The 14,584-nt window shown below is 35.3% G+C and overlaps 2 protein-coding genes across 2 annotated transcripts; both read left to right on the top strand.

The window, feature by feature from the left end:
- Positions 1–784: 784 nt before the first annotated feature.
- On the top strand, positions 785–3,067 carry LOC147533340 (GDSL esterase/lipase At2g30220-like). Its single transcript, XM_086649003.1, has 3 exons — positions 785–1,410; positions 1,541–1,802; positions 2,601–3,067. The coding sequence occupies exons 1-3, from the start codon at positions 787–789 to the stop codon at positions 2,780–2,782; spliced, it is 1,068 nt and encodes a 355-aa protein (XP_086505129.1). The 5' UTR covers positions 785–786; the 3' UTR covers positions 2,783–3,067.
- Positions 3,068–8,142: 5,075 nt separating this feature from the next.
- On the top strand, positions 8,143–13,724 carry LOC147533339 (casein kinase II subunit alpha-4, chloroplastic-like). The gene is made up of 10 exons (XM_086647531.1): positions 8,143–8,650; positions 8,744–8,873; positions 9,605–9,799; positions 10,778–10,935; positions 11,542–11,632; positions 12,347–12,412; positions 12,645–12,727; positions 12,817–12,880; positions 12,978–13,046; positions 13,385–13,724. Exons 4-10 carry the CDS (start codon positions 10,808–10,810, stop codon positions 13,454–13,456), a joined length of 573 nt encoding a protein of 190 aa, XP_086503657.1. The 5' UTR covers positions 8,143–8,650; positions 8,744–8,873; positions 9,605–9,799; positions 10,778–10,807; the 3' UTR covers positions 13,457–13,724.
- Positions 13,725–14,584: the final 860 nt, after the last annotated feature.

Raw genomic sequence — 14,584 nt, 5'->3', positions numbered from 1 at the left:
AAGTAATGGAATCCACCATTGTTATTAAACTAAACTAATGAAATAAAGCTGATGAAATAAAGATAAAAGCGATAAAACGATAAACTTGATTAATAATAAACGATAAACTTGATTAACAATAAACTTGATTCATAATATTCTCTGATCTGAATAACAAGGACAGACCTGACTTCCTTTTATAGGAACTTAGAAACTTCTAGATAGACTCAAGTTAGGATTCCTAAATATCAAAGATACTCAAACATAGAAACTTCTAAACCTAGACTTAGTAGGAAATACTAAAACATGGAAACTCCTAAACTCTAACCCTAATGGGCTCGATCATGAGGCCCTCTAACTAGTTCGGCCGTGAGGCCCATCTTGATGGTCTCCATCAGATTGATTTTGAAATATCAACCGTCACCAGCTCATACCTCTCTTTATGCTCTTGAGCTAATTGAATCACCACTCTTTTTCGATGGTCATTGCTACCGAATAAAATTCAATCCAACTCAATATAAAAGGAAGCTTATGAAACTGTCATTTTTGTTATCTCCTTTTAAAGGAATGAATTCCCATTTCACAAAAACTGAAACCCAAATATCAGATTCTTGAAATAGGCTTTAGAAGTTGATTTCAAGAAACTTGGATATTAGGAATTAAGTCATATCATGACATCACTAATCTATTACTTAATCACTTCAATTTCATTCTTTTAGATCTTATACTATAAGACAAGATGTTATAACCTACGAAAGTTTTCTTCGACCATCTCCCACCAAAACAACAAATCAAGTTTCTTCGACCATGAATTATTCCATCTTTCTCATCTTCAATTTCCTATTCTGTATTGGCATCACAAGTATTTCTTCATGTACTTGCGATGACACTAATAAACCAAGATATCCTGCAATTTTAGTTTTCGGTGATTCGACGGTTGATACTGGAAACAACAACTTCATTCTTACACCATTCACAGGCAACCATATTCCGTACGGACAAGAATTTCCTAATCATGTCGCGACAGGAAGATTTTCTAATGGAAAACTAGTTCCTGACTTCTTGGCATCAGAATTTGGAATCAAAGAATTTGTTCCTCCTTTCTTGGACCCGAACTTATCGGATGATGATTTACGTACGGGTGTCAACTTCGCTTCGTCTGGGTCAGGTCTTGATAGTTTAACAAGTCTGATTTCTAAAGTTATATCGGTATCGTCTCAAGTAACATATTTCAAGAATTATATAGAAAGATTAGAGAAGGTGGTAGGGAAACAAGAAGCTGACAAGATTATCAATGGGGCTTTGGTTTTAATTAGTGCAGGAAGTAATGATCTACTCTTCAATTTCTATGATACACCTGCGAGGTCGTCTCAATATAACATTTCCGGGTACCATGATTTTCTTCAACAAAATCTATATGGTGTAGTTAAGGTAGTAACTTTAGCTTCCGATAATACTTCTAGAGATTCTTTATTTACTACGATAGTAGTGTCTGCGAGTCATTTTGGGGTCTAAATTGAATCGAACGGATTTCAAAATCTATTTTTTGTCTAAATGACAGCAATTGTATGATCATGGATGCCGAACATTTGCAATTGCGGGGCTTGCTCCAATTGGATGTGTACCTATTCAATTAACTGCAAAATTCAAAGACCCGTTGGAAAGGACATGTCTAGAAGACGAGAATAGAGATATTCTTTCATATAATACAAAACTTGAGCGTGTGCTTAGTACTACACAAGCATCACTTCCGGGGAGTACAACTATGTACGTTAACATATACGATCCAGTACTTGACATGATAAAAAATCCAAAAGAATATGGTATATATACACAATCTCTCATCTTACCTTTTGATAATGTTAGTTTGCTAAAAAGAAAAGGGTTATTTCCCTAATGACCCCCTACTTTGTGACCAGCTTCCTGCCTGGCCCCCTACTTTACAAGAAATACTCATATGGCCCCCTTCCGTTATAACACCGTTACTCTCTCTCTTCCATTTCTTTTCTCTCTCCTCCAGCATGTTTTCTCTCTCTGCCACCTCGTTAAACCAGCCACATCATCGTCTTCACCGGCAGGGTCGCCGGCCGGCGACCTTCAAACTTTTTTTTTTCTCTCTCTAAAAAAAAAAAAAAATTTTAAAAATTCTCTCACCTCTCTCTCTCTAAACTCCGACGAAGGGAAACCTTCGCCGGAGCTAGGTCTGTTCATCACGAACAGACCAGATCAGGGTCTGTTCGTGATGAACAGACCACGAGGTTTCCCTTCGCCGGAGTTTAGAGAGAGAGAGGTGAGAGAAATTTTTTTTTTTAGAGAGAGAGAGAGAAAAAAAAAATTTGAAGGTCGCCGGCCGGAAATTTGGCCGGCCGGCGACTCTGCCGGTGAAGACGATGATGTGGCTGGTTTAACGAGGTGGCAGAGAGAGAAAACATGCTGGAGGAGAGAGAAAAGAAATGGAAGAGAGAGAGTAACGGTGTTATAACGGAAGGGGGCCATATGGGTATTTCTTGTAAAGTAGGGGGTCAGACAGGAAGCTGGTCACAAAGTAGGGGGCCATTAGGGAAATAACCCAAAAGAAAACATGTGTGTAATTAAGAAAATGAAATTGAAATTTGGTGCAGGTTTTGTGGAGACAAATAGAGGTTGTTGTGGGACTGGATTTATGGAAATGGGACCTTTATGCAATGCTATGACTCCAGTTTGTTCAAACTCTTCGGAATACTTATTTTGGGACGCAATTCATCCAAGTGAAGCTGCTTATAGATTTGTTACCAAGGACATTTTCAGGGCTCTAAACAATTGATGAAGACAATAATAACTAATAAGTATACGGGTAACTTTAAAGGAAAGGAACCTCTCTAATGTGTTATTGGCTACCCCTTTCCTCACAATTCCCCCCTAAAGTTTGCTTTGAAGGGGGCACCAATAACTCTCTGAAGGGGCGCCTTTAAAGCTACCCTAAGTATATCTAGGAAATTATAGTAGATGATCATTTGTTTACGAAGAGCCAACAACTGCTTAGTCAGGTGGTTGAGCATCTGCTTCGAAAAACCTGGAGACCTCAGGTTCGATTTACGGTGCAGGTAGAATCTATCATTTATGGACTTTTGTTAATTAAGAATATAAATAAAGTAAAGTATGACTGGGCTTTCATGCCCATAGGATAGCCTTAAGGATCTTTATATAACTTTTAGGACCCAAGATATCTTTAATGATGGTAGTTACTGGGTTTATTCAATTCATGTATTTATTCATGATGTATGCATAGCATATAGAATGTAATGACTTTTAGGGTTCGTATAACAAAAAAAGATATTTGCTTACAAATATGATGGTACTAAATCTCATGATTTTCCCTTTGTCTTTAGAAAAACTCTACTCAACCCGCCTATTTGAACCATCTCATGAACCGCCTATTTGAACCATCTCCACGTGAGTGGAGGGAGAAACAAGGGTTCTTTTCTTTAGATTGGCGGTTTAGGTAGTCTTGTTGTATCTTTTATTGTTTGAAAATTGAAACATATCAATGAGTTTCTCCTTTTAACATTGCTTGGAAAATGAATCTCCCATTTTTGTTTCATTGTTTTTCGATTTATCCAATGTGCTACATCAAACACCCACAATGATGTTCTAAGACATACTAGACGGACTGGACCAGTCCGTCCGTTTTCATTAAGTCACGGATTAGCCAATCTGTTACTCTTCACATGCTCAGGGATTGGCTGATCCGTTTATCTTCTTCTTGTTCATCAACTGGTAAAACTATAGCTAAATCTGTTGGCATAACTGCAACAACCACAATTGTAATTGTTGGGATTTTCTTCTTTTTAAGCTTCAAGGATTTGTTCTTGCTAAAAACAAGGAGAAGAAAGAAGAAACTAATTTGGGTTTTAAGAGAGAATGAATTGCTCCTACTGAAGATGATAAGAAACATTTTAATGGAACTTTTAAAGGTTTAATTGTTGATGAAAATGGATTAGATGTTCTTTATTGGAGAAATCTTGAAGGTGGGCAATTAAGAAGTAGTTTCAAGAAAGAAGTTTTGTTAAAGATTAATGAACTTGAAAATGATAAAAGTTTTAATCATGGAAGAAGTCGTCGGATTAAGTCTAAACCAGTTCAAGAATTTCCATTACTTCATGATGTTTCTTCAGATTCGAGTTAATTCGATCGAATTAGTCTTGATTCAGAGGATTCAAATGATCAAATTGTTTCTCATGGTCAATATGAAATTAGAGAAGTTTCAGCTTTGAGGAGACTAGTATCTCCAAACCAACCACCACCGCCACCTCCTCCGTCACCGCTTAGAACTGTGCCATCACCGCCTCAAATAGCGCCTATGGCGGTGAAGAAAACCCCATCACCACCACCTCCACCTCCAAAGTCTATGATGAAACTACCACCACCTCCACCACGAAAAAACACACCGGCCGAAGCTTCTTCGTCTGAAGGAAGTTCATCTGGATCATGAAAGGCAAAGTTGCAACCATTACAGTGGGATAAAGTCAAATAATATTCAACTTTTTCCAATTTGTTTTTTTTTTCGATTGATTGTTCTTGATCGATCTTATCTTCTTCTTCATGTTTAGTTTACAGGGTTGATGATAATTTAATGGAAGCTCTGTTTGGTCATGTTGCAACCAATAAAAAACCCACGGAAACAAATCGAAAATCAAACATGGGTAATTTCAATTCTACCATTCCTACTTAAATTTTCATCCTTGATCTGCGAAAATCACAAAACATCGCTATCGTTCTTCGATCTCTCAATATATCTCGACAAGAGATCCTCGATTTTTTACTCCGATTCAGATACCTTAGAAAAAAATTCAAAACTTCTTCCTACAAAAGAAGAAGATAGAAGTAAGCGAAGGTGAACGTGACCCACATTGAAAACCGGTACTTATAAAGAACTCGGGTCAATGGTCACTGACCCGAGTCAATAAAATGCTGGATGGTAACAGCCTTTCGGCCCGGTGCCTTTAGAAGCACCCTAAGAAATACTACTTCTTCTTTATCGTTCTCCTTTCTCGTGCAAAAATTAAAGATGAATTAATTTGTTATAAATTGATTGTAGTTGTTGCACAAAAGATATGATTGTAAAATAGAAGGCACTTAGGGAAGCAATAGTAATGTACATTATCATTTTCTCTCTCCTCTCTCTCTCTAAAAAAACTTTTTTTTCTCTCTCCTCTCTCTCTAAATTTTTTTTATGTTTTAAGGTCGCCAGCCGGAAAATTGGTCGGCCGGCGACCTTCACCGGAGAAGAAGATGAGGTGGCGTAACAGATGATGTGGCAGAGAGAGAAAAAGAGATGGAGGAGAGAGAGTAACGAAAAGTTAAAGATAACTGAAAAAGGGGGACCATATGAATATTTTTGCTAATTTAGGGAGCCAGGCAGGAAGTTGGTTACAAAATTGGAGGCCATTTGGGAAATAACCCAAAAATAAAGTACAATGGAGTTTGATGAACTCAAAATGGATAAAAAAAATGAAAGCTTAGTATAATGGATTATTATAAAGTTTTTGCAAATTTGATTTTTGTGAATTGTTTTTTGTTTTTTTATGTTAATAGGGTATATCCCGTGCCCTAGGATACGAACAGTTGTATCAATTAAATTTGACAGAATTTTAACACGCTGCTTCTATAGGCACCCCATATTATTGCTCTAGGCGCTCTTCCTAAACATGTCACCCGACTTTCCATGTTTATTATTGCGTTATATTCTGGATACCCTGACTTTTTATTATTGTACTTATTGTTTATCTTCTCTTGTTTCTTTTTTTTCTTAAATTAGTTATTTGAGAGAGAATATTTCAATTTCCTTTTTTACCCTTGCAATATATTTTTTTTCCCTTTTCCTTAAATTAGTTATTTTATTTCTAAGAAGGATTATATTTTAAATTGGGGAAGGGCTTCTAGACAATATCCTTTATTAAAAAAAATGATGTTTGTCCCAGTCAGAGGTTATCCTTCTGCTTTATTATATAGATTTATGCATCCCTAGTATTCAAGTGAACATGGTTAGTATACTTGCATACATCCCGGGCAGTTTTGATTTTCTTTGCTTTATTTTTCTTGGTTTTTTGTTCATGTAAATGATTAGTTATCAAAGCCAAAACTTATTTTGAAAAGGTAAAATATTGAGCCGATACAGTTAAGGAATGAAATGTCAGTTTTAGTAGAAATTTTGGTTAGTCCAAAAGTAGAAACGTTTCAGTCTGGGTGAAAATTTTACAAATATGCGAAAATGTTAGTACATTATTAACGAATGAATGTTGGTACCTTATGGGCTTAATATGCAATAAAGCAGTTAAGTTAGGGGTAAATTGAATAATTCACTCCTAATAACCCTAAAAGAACTATGTTAGGGGTTATTCTACAATAACACAGTAAATTGAATTATTTAGCTCCAACAACTCTAAAACAGTTAAGTTAGGGACCTAATATGTAATAAATAGTTAAGCTAGGGGTTAAATTAAATTATTTACCCATAATAACTTTAAAACAGTTAAATTAGAGGCTAAACTGCAATAAATGGTAACAATTACGGGTTATTCTGAAATAAAACATAAGTATTTGTTTGTAACAAAAGTAAAGGCGCCCTTAAATAATATGTTTGTTTGTAGTAAAAACAAAACTAAGACTTTTAAAGGCACCCTTAAGTGTTAATGACATCCCTTCAAGAAAATTTTGAGGGGATGCTTGTGAATAAAGTAGGTGCCTTTAATAGTAAAGAGAGTACCTTTAAACCTTTTCGACATTAATTATAATACTGTTTAGTAGTAAAAAGTTGTGGCCCCTTAAAAAACCCTAATATCTAAAATCGATTATTCCTTTCGGCAGAGGCTCTTCCTTCGTCTTCTCTCTCGAGGTTTTCTATCAAAATCAATACCAAAATTCCTTAAAACTTGATATCTTCATCCATAATAATAACATATTAGTTATTAAAAAAAATTAACAGATTTGTTGAATTTCTAAGAAGAATCAGTGAATAAAGATGAAGATATGAACTAGACAAAAAAAAAATGAAGGTAAGTTTCTATTCACCCAATTTTGGAAATTGGACAAATTTCGATTGCTTTTGCTCAAAATCTTCCACGAAATTCTTGTATGTTAGTTTTCGTATATCTAAGTTGAAAATCCGAAAGATCTGGGGTTCGTTTCATACGTGGGAAAATCAAGTTAAAAAATCGATATTCTACTTTTTGGTAGGACACTTAAGGTGTGAAAGTCAATTTCTGATGAAAAAAAATGTGAAAATTGTCCAAAATATTTTGCTACCTTTTACATGGGAAAACTCATTTCTCACCCACACGTCCCAAACTTGCGCTATCTTCCTCTTACAAGGGTATTTGTGTAAATTCCTTACCCATCCTTCTCTCATTTTCTCCATCTTTTTCGACTGATCATTCCTTTCTCTCCCTCTCGTTTATCCTGGAATCACTCATCTCTCCTTATTTACGTAGCAGTATCTCTCTATCCCTTTCTTGAAGCATGTATTTCCCAAAGCCTTTTATCAAGAACCATTGACAACACAAGGGATTTTAGGGTTTCGCAAAGATAAAACAACAAGTTACATCTTAAACAAAAAGCCAAAATGAAATCATTGACAGAAGCTCGACATCTTTGCCTACAAATCTGCACTATTTATCTTAACACACAAAAAAAAAGTAAAAATTTGTTCTCAGATTTCCACCATTAAAGGATCAGCAATCACAAGACAAACAGATTAAAAAAAAATGAAGAACAAGATGAACAAATTATAACCAAGAACAAATAGAAACCCTACCGAGCTTTGGGTCAAGGATGAAACAAGACAAACAAATTATAACAAAAAACAAATGAAAACCCTAAAGCTTTGCTCCAATCTTCCTTTGCTTCGATGGGGTTGTGCTTTAATCAAGCTGAACAAATTGTTAACGATTTCGAGAAGAAAATAAGATAGCTACTCTGCTTTTTAGTTGTAGTTATTCAATCTTTGTATCTCTTTGGCTCAGCGCTTTTTCTTTCTAGTCTTACGTGTGATAAAAAACAATGGGATTTGGAAGAAAAGAAGTCGAACTTCTAAAGGCACCTCTCAAATGCCTACCATTATATAATGTTCTAAAAGCACTCTTCTGATTTTCCAACTTCTCTATCAAACGCTTAAAATTTGATTTCACATGAACAACTTGATTTCTTTTTCGTAAGAAAAACTTGGTTTTCCCATCCAAATACTTTCCCACGTATCAAACAGACCTAATGTCAAACATTTTCACACCTATCAAACGGGCCCTTAATAAAATCACAACATGGTTTTACAGCAAGTCTAATGGATTGTGGATACACTAAATTAGGGTTTCAATCAAAGCATCAAGCCTAGTGGGTACACCAAAACCACAAAACCAACCGAATAGTCATCAATTTGATTTTCTTCCTTCAACATCTCAACCTCGGTCTCTGTTTCGTCAATACCTTCTTCCAGAGGAGAAACCTCACTTACCAATTGTTCAGAGTCACAATCTCATAATCGAAAACCTTCGTCACCCAAATCAGGAAATCTGGCTCAGAGAATCGGAAAATCTATCCGGAGGCCGGGTGCCACCTCCAAAGCTAGGGTTTATGCTGATGTTAACGTTGTTCGCCCAAAAGACTATTCCGACTATGAAGCACTCGCTGTTCAATGGGGGTAAGAGTAATCTTATCCACCCACTCTTAAAGATTTGCTTGCTTTTTTGTTTCAGCTTCTTATTCTGATTGTTTTCTGTTTGATTTTTTTCAGGGAACAGGATGATTATGAGGTTGTAAAGAAGGTTGGAAGGGGGAAATACAGCGAGGTATTTGAAGGATTTCGCTGCTCCACCAATGAACGATGCGTTATTAAGATCCTCAAACCTGTTAAGAAGAAAAAGGTGAGTCTTTTGTGCCTTAATATTGATTTAGGGTTTCTGGGTAGGTGTTCATTTATGCTTTCTTCTGATCATATTTTTAGCTGATATGTTGATTCTGAACTCATTTAGAGAAAATTGTCCTAATTGGGGAAAAATGTCTTATTTTGAGGGTGGATTAAAGCCATCCGGATTCCATCTTAATTTTCTATGTTGTGTTCTTGACGCAATTTGGCCATCTTTTTCATCTAAGTGGTGTAGTAGAACTTGTCGAGATGGGTGTATAAACCAATATTGCCTCAGTATTTCAGTAAGCAAGCTGAAGCGTTATGTTATTATCTTCATTCGGGAAAGTATGAAGTTATTGATCCTTAAAGAATAGATTTAGGATAGAAGGTTACTGGTTTTTAGGTGATAATGGGGAATACCCAATTTTATTTTAAAGCTTCTCAGATTTTTTTTTCTTTATTGTTGTGAGGAGTATGCTTTCGTCATAGATGTTTTTTTCATTCGGCAGCTCTAACATTTTAGTTTATGCCTAAACATAATGGGTTTAATTTTCGTGCAAGTACTTCTATGAACATATGAAGAACCATAGTTTCATGAAAGACGACACGATAAGGATTAGACATAGATGAGCCAATTGTTGGTTTTTCTGTTTGGCTCGTGCATAATTGCTTGTAAAATTAGAGATTTTAATGGTCGGCGGTTAATAATCTTTATGTACTAAACTCTCACTTTTTACTACAATGCAGATAAGGAGGGAGATTAAAATATTGCAGAATCTTTGTGGTGGTCCCAATATTGTGAAATTGTTAGATGTCGTCAGAGATCAGCAATCCAAGACTCCTAGTCTAATATTCGAACATGTGAACAATACTGATTTTAAAGTACTCTATCCTACGTTGACGGATTTTGACATAAGATATTACATCTATGAGCTACTGAAGGTAAGCATCGATTATGCGTAGAGAGCATACTTTCCCATAATTTTCCCAGTGTTTGTTAGAACTGTTTATCATCACGAAGTTTTATTTTACCCAGGTGAAATCAAACCTAGAAAAGTGGAAACTTATACTAACGTTATTCCTGTTCAAGTAACAACTTTGTGGACATCTGATATTCTGATCTTCAAGTCTTATGATTATTATTTATTAAATTAGTAAATTTCAAGATTGTAACATTTTATGGTTTTCAAGTATATGTTTCTTTTTTTACGGTTCCACTAATAATAATTGTGTCATAACTCATAAGTAGTCACTATACACTCCTAGTCTTTACAGTAATAGTTAACAGGAAGTTGCGTAGGTGAACATCATTTTCACAGATTGGCTGGTGGCCTAGTGCGACGAGTTAAAAATGGAAGTACTCCCAAATTTTTTAGCAGTCTCTTTATAATTTTTTAGATAGGTGTAAATTAATTTTCAATTTTTTTTTCATGCTTTTAAATTTGATATTATGACGAGGAGTGGTTAACATCTTTAACTGAACATGATTTACCTGAACAGTTGAAAGGCCTAAAAAATTTGCAGAAAGCAAAACCATCCAAAAACTGGTTTCTAAACAAAAACAATATAACCATCGTGGTCTATAACTAAAATACCAATTGGATTTAGGTTTAGTGAAGATCCTAACTGAACAATGTCTAAGTTACTGCCATTTTCATGAGATGAATTTCTTTGTCCTTGACTCGCTTTACCTTCGTGCTTGATTCCCAATTTAAGGCAACCTATACATTTTGATGTTAATGTTTGTTTCTTTCCTGCACTTTCTCTTGCTTAGCTGTTTATGAGCATGAGTTATGTATCTGTTGTTCCGACTTGTTTCAGAGAAGCCACTTATAGTCGAGTACCTGAACCGAAATAGCATTTATTGTTATAATTGCAGTTATAGAATCTTGATTCTGTAAACTATTTTATGTGGTCTAGGCATTGGATTTCTGTCACTCACAAGGCATTATGCATCGTGATGTGAAGCCTCATAATGTAATGATCGACCATGGGCAGCGCAAGCTGCGGCTTATAGATTGGGGCCTTGCTGAGTTCTATCATCCGGGGCAAGAGTACAATGTCCGTGTTGCGTCAAGGTGCGTTTTACTTCATAATCCTGAAGTATTGTGCTGTCATCCAACTAGTTTTTTTTTTATTATTTCTGATATTGATCGAATAATATACACTATAAGTATTCAGTTTCTTGGATGAGTTGAATATTTGTTTGCTTAGTTACCCTGTTGCACCTGTGCTGCTAGTCTTGAACAAACGTTTTGGTGGATTATGGAGCTTTAGTGTTTCTACTCTCATTTGCATGATATATTGCACTCTTTGTCACTTTATGGGTTCGAGGGAGTGGATTATGTTGGACTAAAATATTGCTAGATAATTGAATGTTAGAATACTTTATCCCGCAGTAATTGTAAGTACTTGAATTCTTCAACTAACTTAATCGAACCATAGGGCACCAATGTTTGATCTATGCTATGTAGCACTTAGTTTTGTGTTACACAACTGAAGGTCCATCAATATATTTTTTTTGTAGTTATAATATCAATATTCATCTCTTGGTACTTAAAGCTACCAGGAATTCTGTGTCTTCACTTGTCTTGTTTTAGTTTGTGCCTTTTAATCTTTTTCCTCTCTGTTATTTTTCACTTTTATTTTTCTGTATTTGACAGTTATGAGTTTTCTGTTTGCAGATATTTCAAAGGTCCAGAGCTTCTTGTTGATTTACAAGATTATGATTACTCTTTGGATATGTGGAGTCTTGGTTGTATGTTTGCTGGAATGGTGAGCATTTCCAAAATACATATATTATATTATATGTATTTGTTTTCACTGAGTGGTTATTTAATATGCATTATACGCCATAAACCAGTCACTAACATCAATATGTAATATAATAGTATATCACAAATTCAAAATCATAATTAGTTTGTATCATCAGTGCTCCTAAGGTCCACTGTGAAGACTCGAAAATGAGCCAAAATTGAAACGGACAGTACCCAAAGTGCAAGTTCGAGCCTTTCAGAACTGTGACAAGCCTTTTCTTACGAGAACTAGAAGGCCTTCAGAGCAGCATGCTTCCTTTTATGGCACAGGTTGCAACTTCAAGCATTCTCACCCTCTCGGCCTCTCCTATATGGTGGAAATGAAGGTTGTCTAGAGTCTATAAACCGTTGACCCGGTGGTTCTTTTCTTCAGTTAAAAGATACTAGGAGTCTAGGATAAACCGCAGATCAGTTGTAACCTGTCATATTTATGGATTTTAAGCAACCTCTCTCATCAATCATACCCGTAAGAATCGTCTTTATTAAATTCTTGTCACGTTGTCATTACGTTTATAGTAATCTTAGTGTATACAAAGGTTACAATTACTTAGTCAGGTTGGGAAGTGTTTCGGAACTCAGGGAAAATTTATGGAAAGGGAAATCTTATTTTGTGGCTCAAGGTTGTGACATTATCTTCATTTTGATTTTAACGGTGTATTCCTGTGATTTGTAGATATTTCGTAAAGAACCATTTTTCTATGGGCGTGATAATTATGATCAACTGGTTAAAATAGCTAAGGTATGCTACTATATTTTGGACGTCTAATATGCAATAATAACTATTTTATATGTTATAATGGGTGCAAAATGTGAAAGAGAGAGGTCTAGTTTCTCTTCATTAATGTGGAGGTTATTACTTGTTAGTCCTTTGTATTAATCGTAGTTACTTTGTCTTAAGCTGTGAATGAATAATTTATATGTTGCTGTATGAAGTAACACCTCGGTGGTCCCAATTCTCTCTATTTGTACAGGTTCTTGGGACGGACGAGTTAAATGTATATCTCAAGAAATATCGCTTGGAGTTGGACCCAAACCTAGAAGCCCTTGTTGGAAGGTTATTTGAATACCCTAATCCTTTAACCAGCATTGCCTACAATTAAATAATGTTTTCTTGAATCTTGAACACTTTTTTCTTCGGTACAGACACAGCAGGAAGCCATGGACCAAGTTCATTAGTGCGGAGAATCAGCATTTGACATCTCCTGAGGTCTACTCTGTCAACAGTAATTGAAAACTAATATATTTTCACAATTTCATTGTCTTGCTCTAACAAAGTTGTAACTTCAACCTGCATCTTCTTCTAGGCAATCGACTTTCTTGACAAATTACTGAGATACGATCACCAGGAGCGGCCAACTGCAAAAGAAGCTATGGTAAAGTACCCGTAAACGTTTTGGTTAACGACCACCCAAAATAAAATAGGAGTATTTGTATGAACATCTGATTTATTCAACGATCATGCATAGGTCAAAGCTAGACAAACTCACATACTTCTTACCTTGTGCTTCTATTATTTTTCGTCCGAGGTTGTTATATTTATGAACTCCGGCATTTTATATTTGTTTCCTTAAATCCGAAGTCAAGTTGCTTCGGAGAACAGTCTGAAATACCATCACACAAATAGAGCACACTAGTATTAGGTTTGGTTTATTTAGGAAAAGAACACTAATAAGACTCCGATTATGAATAACACTTCCTTTATATTGTGCAGGCTCATCCGTACTTCTATCCAATACGAAATGCAGAAAGTAGCAGGATGTCACTAACTCAGAACTCCAAATGAGACCTTGTAATCGAACTAGTCTTCTATCTATGGAGACAAGGATTGTTGAATAGAATTTACATCTGAGTCTGAATTTTATACCGAGAATGTGCCCTATTCTGTGTTATCTTTGTGAAAACTTGTTTCGTTTGGTCCGCTTAACTTGTACCTGTATCATTTGTTTATCATTTATTGGCACTGCATTTTTGCCGCATTTGCTTCTCAACCGATTAGCAAATTCCAACTCCATGCTAGTTCAATATTACTGCAGTTTTTATTAGTTTTGAAATCACTTTTTGTTCCTAGTTCGCAATTCTGAATTTTTTAACTTTGAATTAGATCTTTTGGTATTTGACATAATGAGTTTGTTCTGTGATATGAAAGAACAAGAACTTATCATGGGTTACGGTTTCCATCTTACTTACCAAACTTGAATTACTCAAACCGAATCTCAGTCAGCCTAGTTTCCAGTTACACCCTTCTACTTATTCATGCATTCTCTTTCAGATCTTTTGGAAGTCCAATTTGGCCTCAACAGAAAGAGGAATGTGTTGTTCTTATGAAGTGCAAGTTGCCCTTTGCAAAAAAAGAAAAGAAAAAGTTGCCCTAATTAGTATGTTCTTAAGAATCCTCATTATGAATAAAATAGAGTACTGCCTAGTCTCTTAATCTAATTATACTTTGTCTCCTTAATGTTTTTGTGCTTAAAGTTGTTTTCATGAATCCTCATTATGAATAAAACAGAGTACTTCTAATTATACTTTTTATCTCTATGTCTTTGTGCTTAAAGTTGATTTCCTCTTTTCATTTCATAATTATGTTAGTTTAAGTTCTTAGACAACATCAAGTGCAAAACTGAGTGCCCTAATTCCTTTTCCCATTTGTCATGTTGTAACTAAGTGGGATTTTGAAAGTTTGACACACTATGGTGTTGCCCAAAAGAAAAAGTTGCAATATTGTACTTGTCTTTAATCATTTTTCTAGGTTCTACCTCTGTCTTGCGGTATCGAAAAAGGCAATTTAGATGTGAATTCTCAGTTCTTCCAATATTAAATCAGAACTCTTCCAATATTAAATCAGAACGTGTATGTGACCTTTTGGGTCATTGTAATTGTGATTTTGCGGTCTTTTGAATACAAACATCTCAGT

This window comes from Eschscholzia californica, unplaced genomic scaffold (genome assembly GCF_041429995.1).
Source record: "Eschscholzia californica isolate CP2 unplaced genomic scaffold, dmEscCali1.0.p SCAF_6, whole genome shotgun sequence".
Lineage (NCBI taxonomy): Eukaryota > Viridiplantae > Streptophyta > Magnoliopsida > Ranunculales > Papaveraceae > Eschscholzia > Eschscholzia californica.
Note: the sequence above shows the minus strand (reverse complement) of the source record. Positions and strands in the feature narration are given on the sequence as shown.

Bases quoted from the DNA above. Each gene is read 5' to 3' on its own strand.
- LOC147533339 (XM_086647531.1), top strand. From the start codon at position 10,808: ATGCATCGTGATGTGAAGCCTCATAATGTAATGATCGACCATGGGCAG. The intron at 11,633-12,346 runs GTGAGCATTTCC...TGTGATTTGTAG, and splicing joins GTTGTATGTTTGCTGGAATG to ATATTTCGTAAAGAACCATT. The intron at 13,047-13,384 runs GTAAAGTACCCG...TATATTGTGCAG, and splicing joins CAACTGCAAAAGAAGCTATG to GCTCATCCGTACTTCTATCC.
- LOC147533340 (XM_086649003.1), top strand. From the start codon at position 787: ATGAATTATTCCATCTTTCTCATCTTCAATTTCCTATTCTGTATTGGC. The intron at 1,411-1,540 runs GTAGTAACTTTA...TCTAAATGACAG, and splicing joins ATCTATATGGTGTAGTTAAG to CAATTGTATGATCATGGATG. The intron at 1,803-2,600 runs GTATATATACAC...AATTTGGTGCAG, and splicing joins AAAAAATCCAAAAGAATATG to GTTTTGTGGAGACAAATAGA.